General features: G+C 49.4%; 1 protein-coding gene across 2 annotated transcripts in view; it reads left to right on the forward strand.

The window, feature by feature from the left end:
- Window positions 1–18,089, forward strand: part of LOC140408392 (evC complex member EVC-like) — a 78,312-nt gene that overhangs the window by 52,079 nt on the left and 8,144 nt on the right. For both annotated transcript variants that reach the window (XM_072495518.1, XM_072495519.1), the window contains 5 exons: window positions 3,884–4,028; window positions 6,719–6,830; window positions 9,442–9,568; window positions 13,991–14,081; window positions 17,667–17,781. In XM_072495518.1, the coding sequence (XP_072351619.1) occupies window positions 3,884–4,028; window positions 6,719–6,830; window positions 9,442–9,568; window positions 13,991–14,081; window positions 17,667–17,746 (555 nt within the window). In that variant the 3' untranslated portion in view covers window positions 17,747–17,781. The remainder of the gene's footprint in view (window positions 1–3,883; window positions 4,029–6,718; window positions 6,831–9,441; window positions 9,569–13,990; window positions 14,082–17,666; window positions 17,782–18,089) is intronic.

Genomic DNA, 18,089 nt, shown 5'->3' on the forward strand with positions numbered 1-18,089 from the left:
CTTGCCTTGCGCCAACATCACCAAACAGCCTGGTCAGTCCACCAGCAGTGTCTTATTGCCCACCCTCGACATGACCATGGAGGTCACCGAAGAATTATCACAGCTATCATCTGCACCATCCTCCAGCGCAGAGGCACACACCCCAGTGGACAACGTTAACAGGCAGGCTTCTGGATCACCATCTGGTGAACACCAAACTGCTTCTGATGCACCCTAGGTGGAGGCAGGAACGTCTCAGCGAACAGACTGTCAAAGGTCTGCTGGATTCCAGAATTCAGCTGTGCCCCAGCCAGGTGCCATGCTTCTGGACACGTTGTTCTCTCAGATGCTGGAGATGCAATGGCAGAGCCGGGAATACAGGAGATGGTGTCAGTCACATTCCTATGACTGCAAGGGCAAATGGAGGAGTCTCAAAGCCTTCTGTCACAGGAGATGCTGCTGGTAATGCGTGGCACCCAGGGCACACTGCAAGGGTGGTGCCTGAAATAGAAAGCCGAGGCAAGAGATCAGGGCGCGATTCTCTGGTCCGGTGCCAGAGTGCCGGCGCCAAAACGGGAGCACTTTACTCTGGTGCCAGTTCCGAGACCCGATTCTCGGGTCCTGGGGGGGCCAGCATGGCGGTCCCTGCGTCGAGCCGGCGCCGCGGGGTCCGCAAATGCGCAGTTGGGCCGGCACCAACCAGCGCATGCGCAGTGGCCTTCTTCCCTGCACTGACCACGACGCCAAATGGCGCAGGGATCCAGGAGCCGGCTCAGAGGAAAGGACGCCCCCCGACAGAGAGGCTGGCCCGCCGATCGTTTGGCCCCGATCGCGGACTAGGCCACTACGGAGGCCCTGCCCGGGGTTGGACCCCCCCCCCCCCCCCCGCCCACAGGCCGCCCCCGGACCCTTCAAACCCAAGGTCCCGCCGGCCCAGAGCATGTTAGAATGGCGCCGGCGGGACTCAGATTTTTTCGGACGGCTACTCAGCCCATCCAGACTGGAGAATCGCGGTGCCGCTGGAGGATCGCCGCTACGGCCCGCCTGTTTTTTCATGGGCGGGAGAATGGCGTCCCGGCGGCGTGCCGCGATTCGCGTGCCCCCACCGATTCTCCAGCCCGGCGGGGATCGGAGAATCGCACCCCAGGTCTATGATGGGAGAACTCTGAAGCATAGCTCAGTCCCTGGTTCATTGCTGAGGGCTTCAACTGTATTGTTCAGACAATGGCAGGCCTCCACTACTGGCAGTGCCAGATGACATTGAGGCTTCTTGAGCTCACTCCAGCCCCCCCTTCATTCAATGGGATAACCCTGGAGCCCACGAGCACCCTGAGGGAGGAGGATCCGCTGGAGCACATTCCAGGGACTTCCATCCAGGAACCTCTGGGAGTGACCAGTCAATGTGAATCCCCCCCTTCCTGAGACCAGCGCAACTTGGGCACTGTGGGCTGAACAGTGGGGCGGCACAGTGGTTAGCATTGCAGCCTCACAGACCAGGGACCTGGGTTCGATTTAGGTCTTGTGTGGAGTTTGCACATTCTCCCCGTGTCTGCGTGGGTTTCCTCCAGGTGCTCCGGTTCCTCCCACAATCCAAAGATGTGCAGGTTATGTGGATTACCCATGCTAAATTGCCCCTTAGTGCCCAACAGTGTGCAAATTCAGGGGAGCTATGGGATTAGGACGGGGGAGTGAGCCTAGAAAGGGTGCCCTTTCAGAGGGTCGGTGCAGATACAATGGGCCGAATGGCCTCCTTCTGCTCTGTAGGAGTTCTATGGTTCTAACATTGTGACGCAACAGCACGAGTGCCATGGGAAGTAGGCAGGGCCCCTCCAGGTCCCAGCCCTCCAGAGAACACCCAGCAAAGGCATCTCAGGCAACAGGCTGCCTCCACCTCTGATGTGCATCCTGGGAACAGATCTAGACGTGGGGGGGGGGGGTTTGCAAGTCTGAGGAATTGTAGGGGCACAGCGTGGGCATGGATGAAGTTAGGCACAGGTACTTTGGGGGCATTGTCATTTGTTAAATTTGGAACTCTCACTGAATTACATATTACTGTTCTTCCTCACTTTATTGCCTCACAATGTTTAACGCTCTTCGCAGTGGCATTGCATTTCTTCCCATCGAGACACAGTTGTTCTCACTGGCCCTCAATATCTGCCAGACGGTTAGGCCCTATTAGTGCGAATGTTGCATTGACGGTTCATGACCACATCAAAAGCAGTTTAGTGCTTTCTACTGCGAAAAAGAAAAGGTGAAAACACTTAACTCCTCTGTGTTCATAAACATCATAGTTAGTTTCACATCTGGTTACTTGAGATCCGTTCAAACATAAAGGGAAATGGAAATAATCAATCTGGACATCTGGCTGTCTGGAAGCTGTCAATTACAGGCTACGAAAAGCTATTTCTCTTTAAAGTGAATAAAAGCGTTTCAGGTCAAAGGATCTGAGGGGGTTTAAGTCTTGTGATGTGGTTTTTGCTTTCTGCTAAGTTGCAGCTGCTGCTTTCTAGTCACATGTCTGAGGCAGCAGGCTTAAGGCACGGGTGAGTGAAAAAGCATTTTTTCACTGTTTCTGCCTGGACTGCTCGTTAGATTCCAGGCGGGGTGACTGATTGGGGGACGGGGACGTTCTCTTCTATGGGAGGGAATCTCTGCTATGGGGGAGGGGTTCTCTGCTATGAGGGGTGTTCTCTGATATTATGGGCCTCTTGTTATGGGGGTTCCCTGTTATTGTTATGGTTCTCTGCGATGGGGGAGCTCCCTGTTCTCTGATATGGGGGTTCCCTGTTATAGCAGCTATTTGCCCTGAGGATGTTCCCTATTATGGGGTAGTTCTCTGCTATGGAAGGTTCCTGTTATGGGGGTTCCACGCTACAGGGGTGTGTTTCCTTATATCGGAGTTCCCTGGTATCAAGGAGGTTTCTGGTGGGGATCTCTGATGGGGAGGGGTCTGATGAGGGGTTATGAAACGGGTCTCTGAGGGTGGTTTTGGTGAGGGGTCCGATGGAGATCTCTGGTGGGATGGCTGTGGAGGGTGGGCAGGGTTAGCACTGTTTGGGGGGGGGGGGGTGCTCAGATGGACTTTGCGGGCACCTACCTTAAATACTCACTCCCTTGGCCCACGATGTCAGGGCCACCCTGGCAAATACTTGTACCAATCCATGACCCGTGAATGCCGGCTCATAGAGGGCTGGAGAATTATGGAAGTGTGGACAATCTGCTCTCCAGTCCGTTAACAGGAGCGTGAAACTCCTATGCTGCTGCCGGCGGGGGAACGGAGCATCGGAAGGCGCTGATCCCATTTTTTCTCCGCCGCTGGATTCCCTGCCACATCGGGAACTCCGGAGACAGGCATCGGAGAATCCTGCCCACCAGATGTGAATACCTCTCAGCATCATCACAGCAACAAAACTGTCTTTCGCCTGCGATTCGTCATTATCTTAGGGATGTTTCCCAGTTTCTCACAGTGTGATGTTTTCATTTATCTTGTATTTAATCATTTCAATCCCCCAAACTAAACATTATACTTCCAACACTTATCAATTATAAAATTAGATATTCAAAACAATTATCAGGGCATTCAGGCGTGGAGGTGAGTCACCCCTTTTCTGCAAAGCTCCATGCCAGAATCACATTTTTAGAAAATTTACCATTCTGTAAGTGAACTCTGCAGATTCCATAAACCATCTGGCATGAACTTACTGATTTTCTGTACAAATTTTAAGCTGCCATTGATGTTTATAATAAAATATGTTCTCCGTATTAAACTTCAAATTGTGTTTAAATCCAACAAATTTAATGAACAGCCTGCATTTCTTCAGTGGCATTAGGTGGGGTAGCTTTTCCACAAGACAAAGAAGTAATGAAATAAATATTGACTTGTGCATATTTGTTTTGTCTTTAGAATCTATTAGTAGAGAGAGCAACTGAGAGTGTCTATGTGACCATGGAAGGTACAACCAATCTAATCCAGAATTATTACCAGCAGATGGAAGAAATCATGGATGTGTACAGAAAAGACAAAAGGAATCAGCTGAGACTCATGCAAGGTCTCAATAAGAATATACTTTTCCTTTCTTCTGACGCGAACAATGCATTTGGGTGGGGAAGGTTTAGTTATAATCAAATAATGATTATAAAGAATCTTCCTTTGTTACATTGACTTGTGGAGGTTTGTGACATGCGTTCTCAGTAATACCTGGCCTCAGTAGGGAGGACATGTTGACTATCCGCAGTGGAGGTAAGCAGATATTATGTGCAACAACATCAAGAAAGAGCAGTCGTATTTCCATCTGGACGAAACCTAGGGAGGTGATTTTGAGCCTACACTCGCGGGCAGAAAGTCTCGCAAGAATCGGGAAATTTGATTCTCGCCAGAGAGATCGCGTTTCCCAATTTTCCCAACCCCTTGCTGGCGATGTCACAAACTTCACGGCCACAAAGGGCATGAACCTCATTTTTCTACATTTGAATTGATTTAAATGTTATTATCGCCCCCCCCCCCCCCCCCCCCCCCCCAGCCAAATGATTCACCTTTTCTAAATATTCATATCTCGCTGACATGTTGTGACGTCAGCCAGGCATACACCAGGTTTGGATAGCCATGAGGCAGTCGAGGCGATCCCTCCAGGAACGCAGAGGGAAGTATAGCCTCCGGGTGTGGGGAAGCTGCTATGTTAGCGTCGGGGCAGGTCTTAGTGGGAGCCCCGTGGGTGGGGGGAACATTGGTGTGTGGTGCAGCAGGAGTGATAGCTACGCTTGGGGAGGGGGGCGATTTGACACCAGCAGTGGATGTGGGGTGGGGCCGATACCTCTGCGATGGGGTCTAGGAGCTGTTAGACCACAGCGCCGATCGAGGCACTCTGTGGAGCTCCGCCCCACCAGAGTAACCATGTAAACCACGGCCACTCATTTTGTTCTGTTAAGCAGCTCAAGATTTGGCAAGAAAACTGGAGATAAAAGTCTGTGCCACTGGAGAGTTACATAACAGTTTTCAGCGTGAGCTTTACTAGTTTGCCAAATTCTGGTAAGATTCCACCCTAGATTTCCATTTTTATTCAGCTAAGAATGCACGTTTGCTAATTCGCAACAATATATAATCAATCAAATCAGTCACCATCATGTTATTGAAAATGTGCCTTGATTCACATTGTCAATATCATTTATTGTGTGAAGTATACTGTTAGATGCAAGTCCAATCCTGGGTTAAAACGGTTTAGAAATTTGTTCGTTTCATACCAGCTTTCCTTTAACTTGCATATCAGTTAACAAATTTGGAATCTCAATAGAATTGGGGACACTTTATATTACTTAAACTGTTATTGGACCAAGGACAACAACATTTTATTTTATTCATTCATGAGATATGGACATCGCTGGTATTTATTGTCCATCTGTAATTACCCTTGAGAAAAGATAAAGCGGTTGCCCCTTATGAGGAAGTTTTGAGTAGGTTTTGCTGATACTCATAGGAGTTTAGAAGAATGATATCTCATTGAAACATGTACGATTTTGAACGAGCAGATGCTGACAGGATGTATCCACTCATGGGGGAATCTAGAATAGGGGGACACCGTTTCAAAGTAAGAGTCTCCCATTTACGATGGAGACAGGGGCCTTAATTTCCCGAGATTTTGCACGTAACCCATCCCGGCTGACCCTGACAGGCCCACAGCCTTTTCCCACTCAATTGTGGGTTCATTAACAGACAGCTCTCCAGCCTGTCCAGGCACAGTGCTACAGTGGCCGGACGGGGTACTGCAGCGCTGTGCCTCAGCCTATGTCCCTGGACTGCACTTGAGGTAAGTCCCAGGGATAGGAGGGTAGAGTGCGTTCCTGGGGAGGGGGCACGATCTCGGTGTCAGGGGATTGGCTAGCGTGCGAGAGAGGCCAGAACTCCCGGGTCCCAGAGGGCAGAACGCCCCAAATCTGAAGGGGCCTTCAGATTGTGGCGTCCTCCCGCCCAAGTTGGAGATTCGTTCATTTTTCAATTTCCCACTCTTTGCTGACCCGTGCCTGAGAAATTGAGGCTGGGTGGCAAACGACCCTTAAGCAGGCACATAGTGGCTCCTGAAGGGCCTTCATAGGTGAAAGGGTGGGTTTCCTGCCCAGGCCCTGCCCGCCCCACCGTGAAATTGCGTCTGGGTCAGGGTAGGCGCGATCCCGGAGTTTCCTGTCCGTGCAGTGTGATCCTCCCCACCTCCTGCCTCAGAACCTGACCTGGGGGAGTGTGACATTCTGGCCAGGGAGTTATTTCTTCTCTTGGGAGTTTGTGAATCTTTGGAAGTTATCCCAGAGAACTGTGGAGATGGTTCATTGAACATATTCAAAACTCTGATAGACAGACTTTTGAACTATAGGGGAGCTAATGGTTATGGGAACAGGCAGGAAATTAGATTTGAGAGCAAATCAAACATGATTTTAATGGGCAATGAGGCTCAAATAAGGCCTACCCTGCCCACACTTTTGATTACCCTCCCAGTCAATTTTTGTTTCTTGATCATGCTGTTTGTGAACCATTTTTGTACATTATTTCTACTTAAAAATGACATAGAAACCAAGAAATTTCTCAAGTACTGAAATTATTTTTCAGAAAGCAAAGGAAATGCTGGCTTTACAATGTGAAAAGGAGGTTCAGGTTTTTAATTTCAAAATCTGAAATTGAGTCCTTCATTAGTGTTTTCCATTCTTGAAATGTAATGAGAATTTAAATTTTAAGGGCCGTCTGTTCTTTAAACAGAAACATTTAAAAGACAAAAACTTAGCGACGAGAAGGAATTGGAGGATAACCTTAATACAGACTTAGCCAATGTGAAGACAATTCCTCTTCTACCAAGAAGAATCCAGACCCAGTGAGTAATTCTTTTATCAGAGGAGGGGAATTAGTGCAAAACATTTCTATTTGATAGTAATATTATGAGTGGGATGCTCCCAAAAAATGCACAATTCTCCAGAAAAATATCTAAGTGTGGTAGCGAGCGGGAACTGCCGCGAGCTTCCTGGTACTCGGCCTGGCAAGTCTAGCAATGCTATTCAGCGTTAATTGGTCCATTTAACGAGGCCCCTTCATTACTTCTCGCCGCAAATGAAGGCTCGCCAGTCAATTCGCTGGCACCACGCTCACTGGCCCCCCGCTAAAAAGGCCAAGCAGCACTTAAGTGGCACTTGCTCAACCAGCCCCAGCCAGCTCGCAACAATGGCGAGCCCCAAGATTCAGGAATGTAGATCTGGCGAGGTTCCTAGACACAGTGGAGGCCAGGAGGGATGTCCTGTTCCCCCGAGGGTCCTGGAGGGTCAACCATAGGGCAGCCAGTGCTGCCTGGGACAGTGACTGGTGTGGCCGAGGACAGGGGGTCATCAACGCGGAGACTGGCGGACGCCGTTGAGGTGAAGAACCACCAGCAATGACTCCCACAAGCTACAGGCTGTTTAGAACAGGGCTAAATTGCTGGCTTTGAAAGCAGACTAAGGCAGGCCAGCAGCACGGTTCATTTCCCGTAACAGCCTCCCTGAACAGGCGCCGGAATGTGGCTCCCCCCTCACATGGAGGCCCATCCCTGTGGAGGGTCCACCCCACCCCAGCAGTCGAGGGTTCCCAGCCCCCGTCGAGCACTGGGGTGGCAAGCCCAGCGCCCCCGGGCTCTCGGCCTGTGAGCAAACATGGCTACTCACCTCCTCGGCTTCCCACAGAGGCCCTTCCTTCCACAGAAGCCGTTCCGCCAGGTTCACCTTTCTACAAAGGAGTACTAATCTGCCCCAGCATGACCAGTTGCTGGGGAGGCCGATGAATGACGGGAGGCCGTTGGATAAGGGGTGACTCCCATTAATTGTATGGAAATAGGGCTTCAGTGGTGATAATTGGTTTTTCGCCATGCTACAGCGAGAACGTGATTCATGGGAGCGGGCCGGTTGCAGCGCAAACTGTTTGGCGCCTGGCTCGGTTCCTGATTTCTGCCTCTCCCGCTGTTCACCGGCCTCGTTTCGCTCGAGTGAACATGCAACGAGGCCGTAGAATCACGCCCGAAGTGTTACGTTGGGTGGGTTTTGCGGGGTGATTCGTGCTGGGTGTTTGGGTGCGATCCAGACTGGTATTTACCCACACTTAGTCATTTGTTTTGAACTTTGGGCGTTTCTCACTGGTAAATCCCATTCTTCAGTGGGGAACTAATATTTTTAAAGGGTGCACCGATCTCAAAGTGAGGTTAAGGATGCCCCACAACCCCCACCATGGACATAGCGCCTCCCCCCCTACCCCCCACTGACATGGGCAATACTCGACCCCAGAGGAAAAACCTCCCGCCCCATAACTATATGTTCGCATGAACACCCACCCCATTCAGGCATGATGGTGACCCGGCCCCACACCCATCCATTCTTGCGGGCATCAGGGTATTGCCTCCCCCCCCCCCCCCCCCCCCCCCCAAGTTACACCACTGAAGTGTTGCAGAGGATCTATCCCACCTTTCGGGCCCCCGCGCTTTTTCTGTTCACTTCCCCCCCCCCCCCCTCCCATTTTCTGGCCTCCCCCCCCCCCCCCCACGTTTCAAGCCCTCCCCCTTCATACCCCCCTTCATACTTCCCCTTCATCCCCTAAACCTTTACACCCACCTTTCACACCCTCTTCATGTGCACAGCCTACCCCTGGCCCCACCTCTTGGTAGTGCGCCACGGCACCCCTAGCAGTGCCAACCTTGCACCGTGTACTGTGCAGGTGCCAGGAGCACAGTCAGGGCACTGCCTTGCCCTGTCCCTGACCACGCGGGGGACTCCAATGGCCTTCAAGCCCCCCTCCCCCCTGGCATGGCCATCACCCAATGCGTTGGGTGCACCTCGCTCGGTTTGGCACCCGGCACAAAACCTGTTTTGAGCCTCTCCTGCAATGCGCCCAACGCAATAGGATCTGCGCTGGGCGCAACGGAGTGGATAAACCATGCCCTATTTGTGTAACCCTATATGGTTTGGTGCATTTAGTTGAATTCGTTTTTAAAAAGCCACTGTTGCCATCCTTTTTTCTCAAATTAAAACTGATAAAGGAAATGATAATGCTGAATTCTGAGTTAATGCTGTGGCTGTCTCCACACTTCTTCCAGTTCGCACCCGGCCCCCAGCAATAAAGATCCCGCCTTGTCGGGCATATTTCCCGGGCAGGCAGGCTGAGCTGGGAATTTCCCCAACTACTCCTTCCCACCTTGATGGTGAAAATCCAACCACTTTCTCGAAGTGGAAAATATTTGCCTGAAAACGCTCCTGTGAAGTGCTTTGGGACCTTTAACTATGTGAAAGGCTTTAAATGAACATACGCTGTTTTGTTGTATGTTTCGGAGATAACTAATATGAGCAACACTATCACATCACTACGTGACCCAATGGTGATGTCTGTACAATTTACAAACTGGAAACTTGGGAGAGAGGAATATTTAACTTCAAAGTAAGTGTCTCTCTTGTCTCTGTTGCTGCTAACAGGTTGCTGTTACAGCAGAAGAGGACTAGATACATGTTGTTGCTTGAAGAGGAGGCAAATATGGATTTCCTAAAGCAGAGGACAGTGCTGCTTCATCAGCTGAAGGAGCAGGTTGACAAACACTTGAAGGTAAAACAAGTGGTCATTGTAAGTCAAGAAACGACACTGCAATATTAGTTGATTAATGCTTCCATAAGACATTAATTGTCTACTGTTTTATTGGCGATGTTAACCAGTTTAATCTAAATGGGCTAATAGCTGTTAAAATATTAGAACTCGCGCGTATGTCAAACATTCAGCTCTGGAGTTTTTAAAGTGTGTTTTTGTGTGTAAATAACAACCGATGAAAGTGAAAGAAAAATCTTGAGTCACGCATACCTCCAATTGGAGGTTTTTAATTTATAATCTTTATTGTCACAAGTAGGCTTACATTAACACAGCAGGCGCGTTTCCAGAAAATTCGTGACGATTAATAGCCACAGCGGCCTCCATGAATATACAAGGTTGCCATTAGAGTGTCATCGGCTTGCATTATTTTCCAGAGGGAAATGGAGAACATCCTCCAAGAAGTACTGCGAGTGACGGTCTATTTGGATGATGTCCTGGTGACCGGAGCCACCGCAAAAGAGCTCCTGAGGAACTTGGAGGAAATCCTCTGCCAGTTTTCCAAGACAGGCAACTGCCTTAAGAGAGGAAAATGCGTTTTCTACGCCAAAGAGGTCACTTACTTTGGGTATCCTGTTGAATAAGACCGCCTTCACCCACTGGAGGAGAAGGTACGTATAATGAAACAAGACCCTACGCCAAAGAACTCATGAATTATTACAGAAAATTTATCCCTAACCTGGAGACCATCCTCGCACCACTGCACACGCTATTGAAGAAATATCGAGTGCTGAACGAAGAAGCCTTCGCCGGGGTGAACTGGCAACTGTCGTCATCAGGGTTGTTGACCCATTATGACTCCTCACAGCCCCCTTTGGTCACTGGTGATGCCTCTCCATATGGAATCGGGGCAGTGTAACCTATCACAAGGACAACAGACAGGAGAGACCGATAGCTGATGTATCGCGGACTTTGGCCGCTGTGGAGTGTAACTATGCCCAGGTTGAGAATGAAGGGCTGGCCGTACTTTGCGGTGAACAAATTTCACCAATATGCTGATGGGCTTCGGTTCACTATCATAACGGGCCACAAGCCATTGCTCAGATCGTTTAAAGATGACAAGGTGATTCCGCAAATAATATCTGCCTGGATGCAGCGATGAGCCCTATTATTAGCGGCGTAGGAGTATGTGTTCGAGCATTGCCCAGGCTCACGGTTCAGAAGTGCAGATGCTCTGAGACGGCTCCCATTGTCGACATGCCCCCATCTCCACCAAGGACGGAAGAGGTCATATCGATCTTAAATTTTATGGATACCTTGCTGTACAATTGCGCAATTGGACACGGAAGGATGCAGCTTTGGCAAGGTTACGCCATGTCGTCTTACATGTGGGCCAGCAAGGGAAACTGCCTAAGGAGCTGCGGGCTTTTAAGATCAAGCAGCAAGAGCTCAGCCTCCTCCTGTCGAGAACTCGTCTTGTGATCCCAAGTCAGGGCAGACAGACCGTTCTTCAAGATCGACACAATGGATGCCCGGTGGTGTCAAAGATGAAAATGCTAGCCAGGAGCTAAGCATTGTAGTCAGGCCTGGATGGCGAGATTGAGTGACTGGCCCAGCAATGCATCACATGCCAGGAGCATCTGACGCTCATGCCATCTGCACCACTCCACCCATGGGAATGACCGTACCAAACTTTGGTGTGCCTACATGCAGATTTTACTGGACCTTTCCAAGGCTCAAAGTTCTTGCTGATGGTGAATTTCATAGAATTTACAGTGCAGAAGGAGGCCATTCTGCACCTCCACCCTATCCCCATAACCCAGTAACCCCACCCAACACTAAGGGCAATTTTGGACACTAGGGGTAATTTATCATGGCCAATCTACTTAACCTGCACATCTTTGGACTGTGGGAGGAAACCGGAGCACCCGGAGGAAAACCACGCACACACGGGGAGGATGTGCAGATTCCGCACAGACAGTGACCCAAGCCGGAATCGAACCTGGGACCCTGGAGCTGTGAAGCAATTGTGCTGTCCACAATGCTACCGTGCTGCCCTGCTGAATGCTCATTCCAAATGGCTAGACATTCATCGAACGTTGTCCACCGCTTCAAAGATGACTGGCGAGGACTCTCATTCAGTACCCATGGATTCCCAGAGATATTAGTCATGGATAGCGGTATCCTGTCTACCAGTGATGAATTTGCATACTTCATGAAGATAAATGGGGTGAAGCACATCGGGACTGCCCAAACCACCCTTCCTCAAATGGGATGGCTGAATTAGCAGTGCTGACTTTCAAGAAAGGTATGAGGAAACAGGCCACGGGATCCGTGGAGTCGAGGCTGATGCACTTTTTGTTCAGCTACTGAACCACATCACACGTTACGATCGGAGTGGCACCGGTTGAACTGTTAATGGGCCAGAGGCTCCATACCCACCTTAGCCTAACATTGCAAAACAACAAAGAGCAGTACAGCACAGGAACAGGCCCTTCGGCTTCCAAGCCTGCATTCTCCTATATTAGCGGGAAAGTAAAATGGAGACGGGGGGGGGGGGGGGGGGGGGGGGGGTTTCTCCAAGCCTCCGTGCCAAAATCGCGATCGGCGCGGGGTGGAGAATGGGCGTTGACACCGAAATCTGGCGCGATGCCGCTCCCGGACTGGAGAATCGCGCGGGCGCAGTCTACGCGGAGCGTGTAGGGGGCCATTGACAGAGGCCCCCCCCCGGCGATTCTCCGGGACAAACAGCCGAGTTCCCGACTGCGTGGTTCTAACCACGTTTTGCCTGTCGGGGCGGCTGGTGGTGGTTGCGGACTCAGTCCATGGCCGTCCTGGTTGGGGGCGGGGGAACCCTTCACCGTGGGGGCCTCACAGGCGGCCAGGCAAGTTATCGGGCATCGCCAATCCGCGGGCATGCGCAATCTCAGGGGGACCTACATTCCTCCTGCCGCTCCATGGGCTGAGTCCGCCGTGCGCATGCGCGGACTCCTGACCGGAAGTGCAGGTCCCGGTATCCGCAGCCAGAGCCAGATCGACATGGGTACCACCATTATACGTGAGAACACCGCCTAACCAGGTACGTGGTGCATACTCGTGCGACTCGGCCAACATTGTCCACCTCATACGCTGCAGGAAAGGATGTCCCGAAGCGTGGTACATCGGCGAGACCATGCAGATGCTGCGACAACGGATGAACAGACATCGCGCGACAATCGCCAGGCAGGAATGTTCCCTTCCAGTCGGGGAACACTTCAGCAGTCAAGGGCATTCAGCCTCTGATCTCCGGGTAAGCGTTCTCCAAGGCGGCTTTCAGGAGGCACGACAACGCAGAATCGGCCTCTACCGGGACCTTGGATTCATGTCACATTACATTCACCCCCCCATCATCTAGCCTGGGCATGTGAAATCCTACCAACTGTCCTGGCTTGAGACAATTCACACCTCTTTAACCTGTGATTATCCCTCTCTCCATTTGCTCAGCCTGGACCTGTAAAGACTTAATTACCTGCAAAGACTCTCATTCAAAGTATCGTCTTGCATCTTTGACTTTGACTATATATATGTTTCTGGAACCCACCTCTTCATTCGCCTGAGGAAGGAGCTGTGCTCCGAAAGCTAGTGATTTGAAACAAACCTGTTGGACATTAACCTGGTGTTCTAAGACTTCTTACTAAAAGTAAAGAAAGACTTGAAAGTATTTGTTGAAGAACTGAACTTTTTAATTCTAATAACTATACCCATAAGGCATAGAAACAACTTTTAAGTTTGTTTTTGTATGTTTGTACCTGTTGTGTAGTAATAACAATTTATGTGGCGGAATTCTTCAATATAGTAAGTGTGTTTCTCGGAGATTCCTGCAGTACTCTTGGGAGGGTTCACCAGCTGGAAACATTTGGGGAAGCCCTGACCTAGAGAATACTGTTGCAAGGATCTCCAAAAGAGCTCCCCCTACTGTACTGGGATGACAGTTTTTGCATTTGCCACACCACCTCTCCGAGAGTCCATCTGAATGAGATGGTCAAATTTGTATCAATTGATGTCAAGTTAGTGATGGTTTTGAAATCCATAGAACCGTAGAATTCCTACAGTGCAGAATGAGGCCATTTGGCTAATCGAGTCTGCCTAAAGAGCACCCTGCCTACGCCCACTCCCCTGTCTTATCCCTGTAGCCCCATTACCCCACCTAACCTACACATCGTTGGATACTAAGGAGCCATTTAGCATGGCCAATCCATCTAACCTGCACATCTTTGAACCATCGGAGGAAACCGGGCAGACATGGGAAGAAAATGTAACCTCCACACAGACAGTCACCCAAGGTCAGAATCGAACCCGGGTCCCTGACGCTGCGAGGCAGCTGTGCTAACCAGTGATTTCACATAGGAAATCGCCAAAATATTTGGTCTCTAGTAAGTAATTTTTCTTTCTAATTTGACCATTTAGCTGGCAGAACAAACCTTCATGTTCCAACTTGCTGCTTTAGCCCGAGTTTCCCAAGCGAATTGGACGACTCTGGAAAAGAAATTCCTTTCCGGTAGGGAAATAAAGTTCATTTTATTTAAATATATAAAAACTCAAGATTTCTGGAGCTTCTTCAAGCTGAGCCTGACACTTTAACCAGGTTCAAGGAACCCTTAGAGGTTCAAGAACAAGTGAGGACTGCAGTTGCTTCAACCTCATTATATAGCCATGGTCGTTCTTACCTTGTCTTTCTGGAGAATATTGTGTTCACTATTTAGCAGCCTGTTCCATTTACGTAAATGTGGTATGTTGCACTATACCTGGAGGAATGTAAACTACTACCATCATCCTTTTATTAACAAAAGCCCACCACAATCCATTTATTCTGCAACTATCAATGCATTTCCAACTTCCCCTTCCTTCGTTAAGGCCTTCAGCTTAACTGCATGCATTCCTATCTACGTCACTGATATCTCCTTGATGGGTATGAATGTGACTGCATGGGTTAATAAAATCAGCAGATTTTGACATGTTTGATCACTCTATACTCTTCCACTCAATCTCTTCTGTGTCATTGCCCTTTCCTGGCTCCATTTCTAACTATCTCAATGCAGCACATCTTTACTTGCCAAAACTTTGCTTTCCTTCCTTGATCGCCTCATAGCAATTAACATAAGTATGAAGTCAACTTCCATATGTATGTTGATGGCGCCCAAAATCACCCTATCTATTATAAAAACAGACAGTAAGAACATCTTCTAATATATCAAAAGGAAGAGAGAGGCAAAACTGAACAGAGCCCTTAGAGAATGAGACGAGGGAATTGATCATTGAGAATCAGGAAATGGCAGAGGAGTTAAATAAATACTTTGCGTCAGTCTTCACAGTAGAAGACACTAATAGCATTCCAAAAATATTATACTATGGGGGTAGTATATTATCGTGGATAGAGGATTGGTTAACATATAGAATACAGAGAGTTGGGATAAGAGGGGCATTTTCAGGATCATAGCCTGTAACTAGTGGAGTGCCACAGGCGTCTGTGCTGGGGCTACAATTATATTAATGACCTGGACAAGGGAAGTGAGGGTAGTGAATCTGTGGAGTTCTTTGTGGCTGAGGGATATAAAGGCTGGGTCATTAAATATGTTCAAGGCTGAGATAGCCAGATTTTTAATTCATAAGGGAATTGAGGGTTATGGGGATAAGACAGGAAAATGGACTTGAGGAATATGATATCAGGTCAGTCATGATCTGATTGAATTGAGGAGCAGACCCGATGGGCTGAGTGGCCTACTTCTAATGCTACATCTTATGGTCCTCATCTCTATCTCAGGAGAAAGATTGGTATCTTACTATTTGTCCAAACTCATGTCAGCGAAATACTGACAGGTCTGAAGCTATCTCTTCGGCTCTGACTAAAAACTCTTGATTTTACTTCCTGCCCTGGTGCTTTCTATCGCAGGGATTTAATATTGTCCGGCCTCTCTATCCTGCTCAATTCCAAACAGATTTTCAAACCACATTCAGTGCAGCATTAAAACTGCTGACTGCCACTACAGGAATATTGTCCCCCTTCAGCATTATCTCCTCATCCAGCCACTAAGTCCCACTTACACATTATTGAGTTCAGACATTCCTGTCCTTTTTTAAAAAAAATTTATTCTCCTTTTTCACATTTTCTCCCACATTTACATCCATCAACAATAAACAATAATCAGCAAGATATGTCAGTCCCCATAATAACAACGATCCCATCTACCTACCAACCCCCGAACTTCAACCCGCATGTTTACATAAACAAATGACAAAAAGGAATCAGGGATTACCCGTAGTCACCCTTAATCTTACACAGCCCCCCCCCCCCCCCCCCCCCCCCACCGCAGGTCTCCAGCTCCTCCCGTCCACTGCCTCTTGTAAAACTCCTCCTCCCAACCTCGGTTCCTTCCCCCCAACTTTCCACCCCGGCTAGACCACTCGGACCCTGTTCTGCCAGGCTCCGATGGCCGCAGCCCCTCCCCCCACCTCAATCCCGTTCACTAGCCGGCACAAACCGGCCAGCGTGGAGGCCCCCGCCCGGGTCCCTTTCCCACTTGCCCGGCCCCAGGAAAGCCCAAAGATCCCCTTTTAGCACACAAACCCCGCATATCCACCGACACCCCAAAGAGCTCTCATTTCAAGTGAAAGTCCCGTCCCTTCCCTTGTCCAAATATATACCACATTGGCTCCTTAAATCTCTACACCCGCGCGCAGTGATACAAAAAAGAAGAAAATACAATCATGAGGTTACATCGGCACATGGCCATTCCCCAATTTGTCAGTTCTGCCACAGTCCTTCTGCTTTCACAAACTCCTCCGCTGCTTCCGCCGTTCCAAAATAAAAGTCCTTGAGCTTGTAAGTCACCCTCAGCTTCGCTGGATATACAATGGCACACCGCACCTTGCTAATGTACAGTGCCCTATTCACCCGGTTGAAAGCAGCCCGCCTCCTTGCCAGCTCCACCGTAAAGTCCTGGTATACACGTATACCAGCTCCAGCCCACTGCACCACCCGCTTCTGCTTGGCCCAGCTCAGGACCTTCTCCTTCACACTGTACCTACGGAAGCACAGAGTCACTGCCCTTGGCGGCTCACTCGCCTTTGGTACAGGCCTCCACGACCGATGAGCCCGATCCAGTTCATATCGGGGGGGATCCTCCCCCACCCCCAATAGTTTTGCCAGCATCGCGGCAAAATACTCAGTCGGCGTCGGTCCTTCAACTCCTTCGGGCAGCCCCACAATCCTCAAATTCTGTCGCCTGGATCTGTTTTCCAGGTCTTCCATTTTTCCTCGCAGATCCTTGTTAGTATCCATCACCTTCTGCATCTCTTTCCCCATCGAGGCAAGTTGATCACCGTGCTGCAATAACGTCTCCTCCACTTCCTTCAGCGCCTCCCCTTGCTCTCGCACCGACGACACTGCGCTCGCCACCTCCGTCCTCACCGGGGAAACCGCCTCCTCCACCAGCACACTCAAAACCTCCCTCATCTCCTTCCTCACCGTCTCCATGCATTTCGCAATCTGCGCCAACTGCTTTTCAAATTCCGCAGCCATCACCTTAGTTATTTCTTCAGCCGTAAGCAGTGCAGCCTTCCCTGGTGCTCCAGCCTCCATTTTCCCTGGTGACCCCGCGGTGACCTTTCCACTCCCCGACGGACCTCCAGCTGTTTTTTTTCAGGCCATTTTCTTGCTCACCCTCGACATTTTTCATTGGTCATTTTTTCCTCCTGTGTCTTCACTGTGCCTCCTCCGTGCCTTCTCCCTGCTTCTGCCGCCTCCGCGGACCCTGGTACCGGGCTTAAAGCTCCGAAAATGCCATTGCCGAATGGGAGCCCTCCATTGTGCAGCCGCCTCCCGCCCGCCGTCACCGGAAGTCGACATTCCTGTCCTTAATTACAGATGAATCATTAACATTACATGCTTGTTATATTCTTGTAAAGCATCCTTTTCTCCTCCTTACTGTAATAAAGTAATTTGGGACCTCCACTTATTGTGAAGAGCTATTTACACCTTTGTTCAAGGTTAAAATGGATATTCTAATCTCAAGTTAACAGAATTTTAAAATGCTCCCAATTATCATTTATTCTCAATGCAAAACATTTGTAAATTTCCAAACAGGAGCTACAAGTGGAACACACAAGAGGAAAGAACCTAGAAATCCCCTATCTCCACATCAAACTGAGAGTGATGCCACATAAAAGCATCGACAGAAGTAAATGGTCCAGCCTTTGAGGTATGTTGCAAGTAACATGTTGCAATATGGCTCAATATGTTTTACTCCACCTTTGATGGCATTGATTACTGTGACCAACATCAAGTTTTGTCTTTGTTGGGTCTGTTGGATCCTCTGTTCTCTGGACTGCAGGAAGCACTCTGAATTCTGTCCATCATCTTGATTGTATATACCTCCAAACTTAACTCCTGTTTTTTGTCCTCTCTTTAATCTCTCTTATAGCCAGTCCATCTGTCCTCATTCTATCCCGATCCCTTGGAACCAGGTTCCTCCTTGTAACCAGTGCCCTATCATTGTTACATTTGAAC

This window comes from Scyliorhinus torazame, chromosome 3 (assembly GCF_047496885.1).
Source record: "Scyliorhinus torazame isolate Kashiwa2021f chromosome 3, sScyTor2.1, whole genome shotgun sequence".
NCBI classification, from domain to species: Eukaryota; Metazoa; Chordata; class Chondrichthyes; order Carcharhiniformes; family Scyliorhinidae; genus Scyliorhinus; species Scyliorhinus torazame.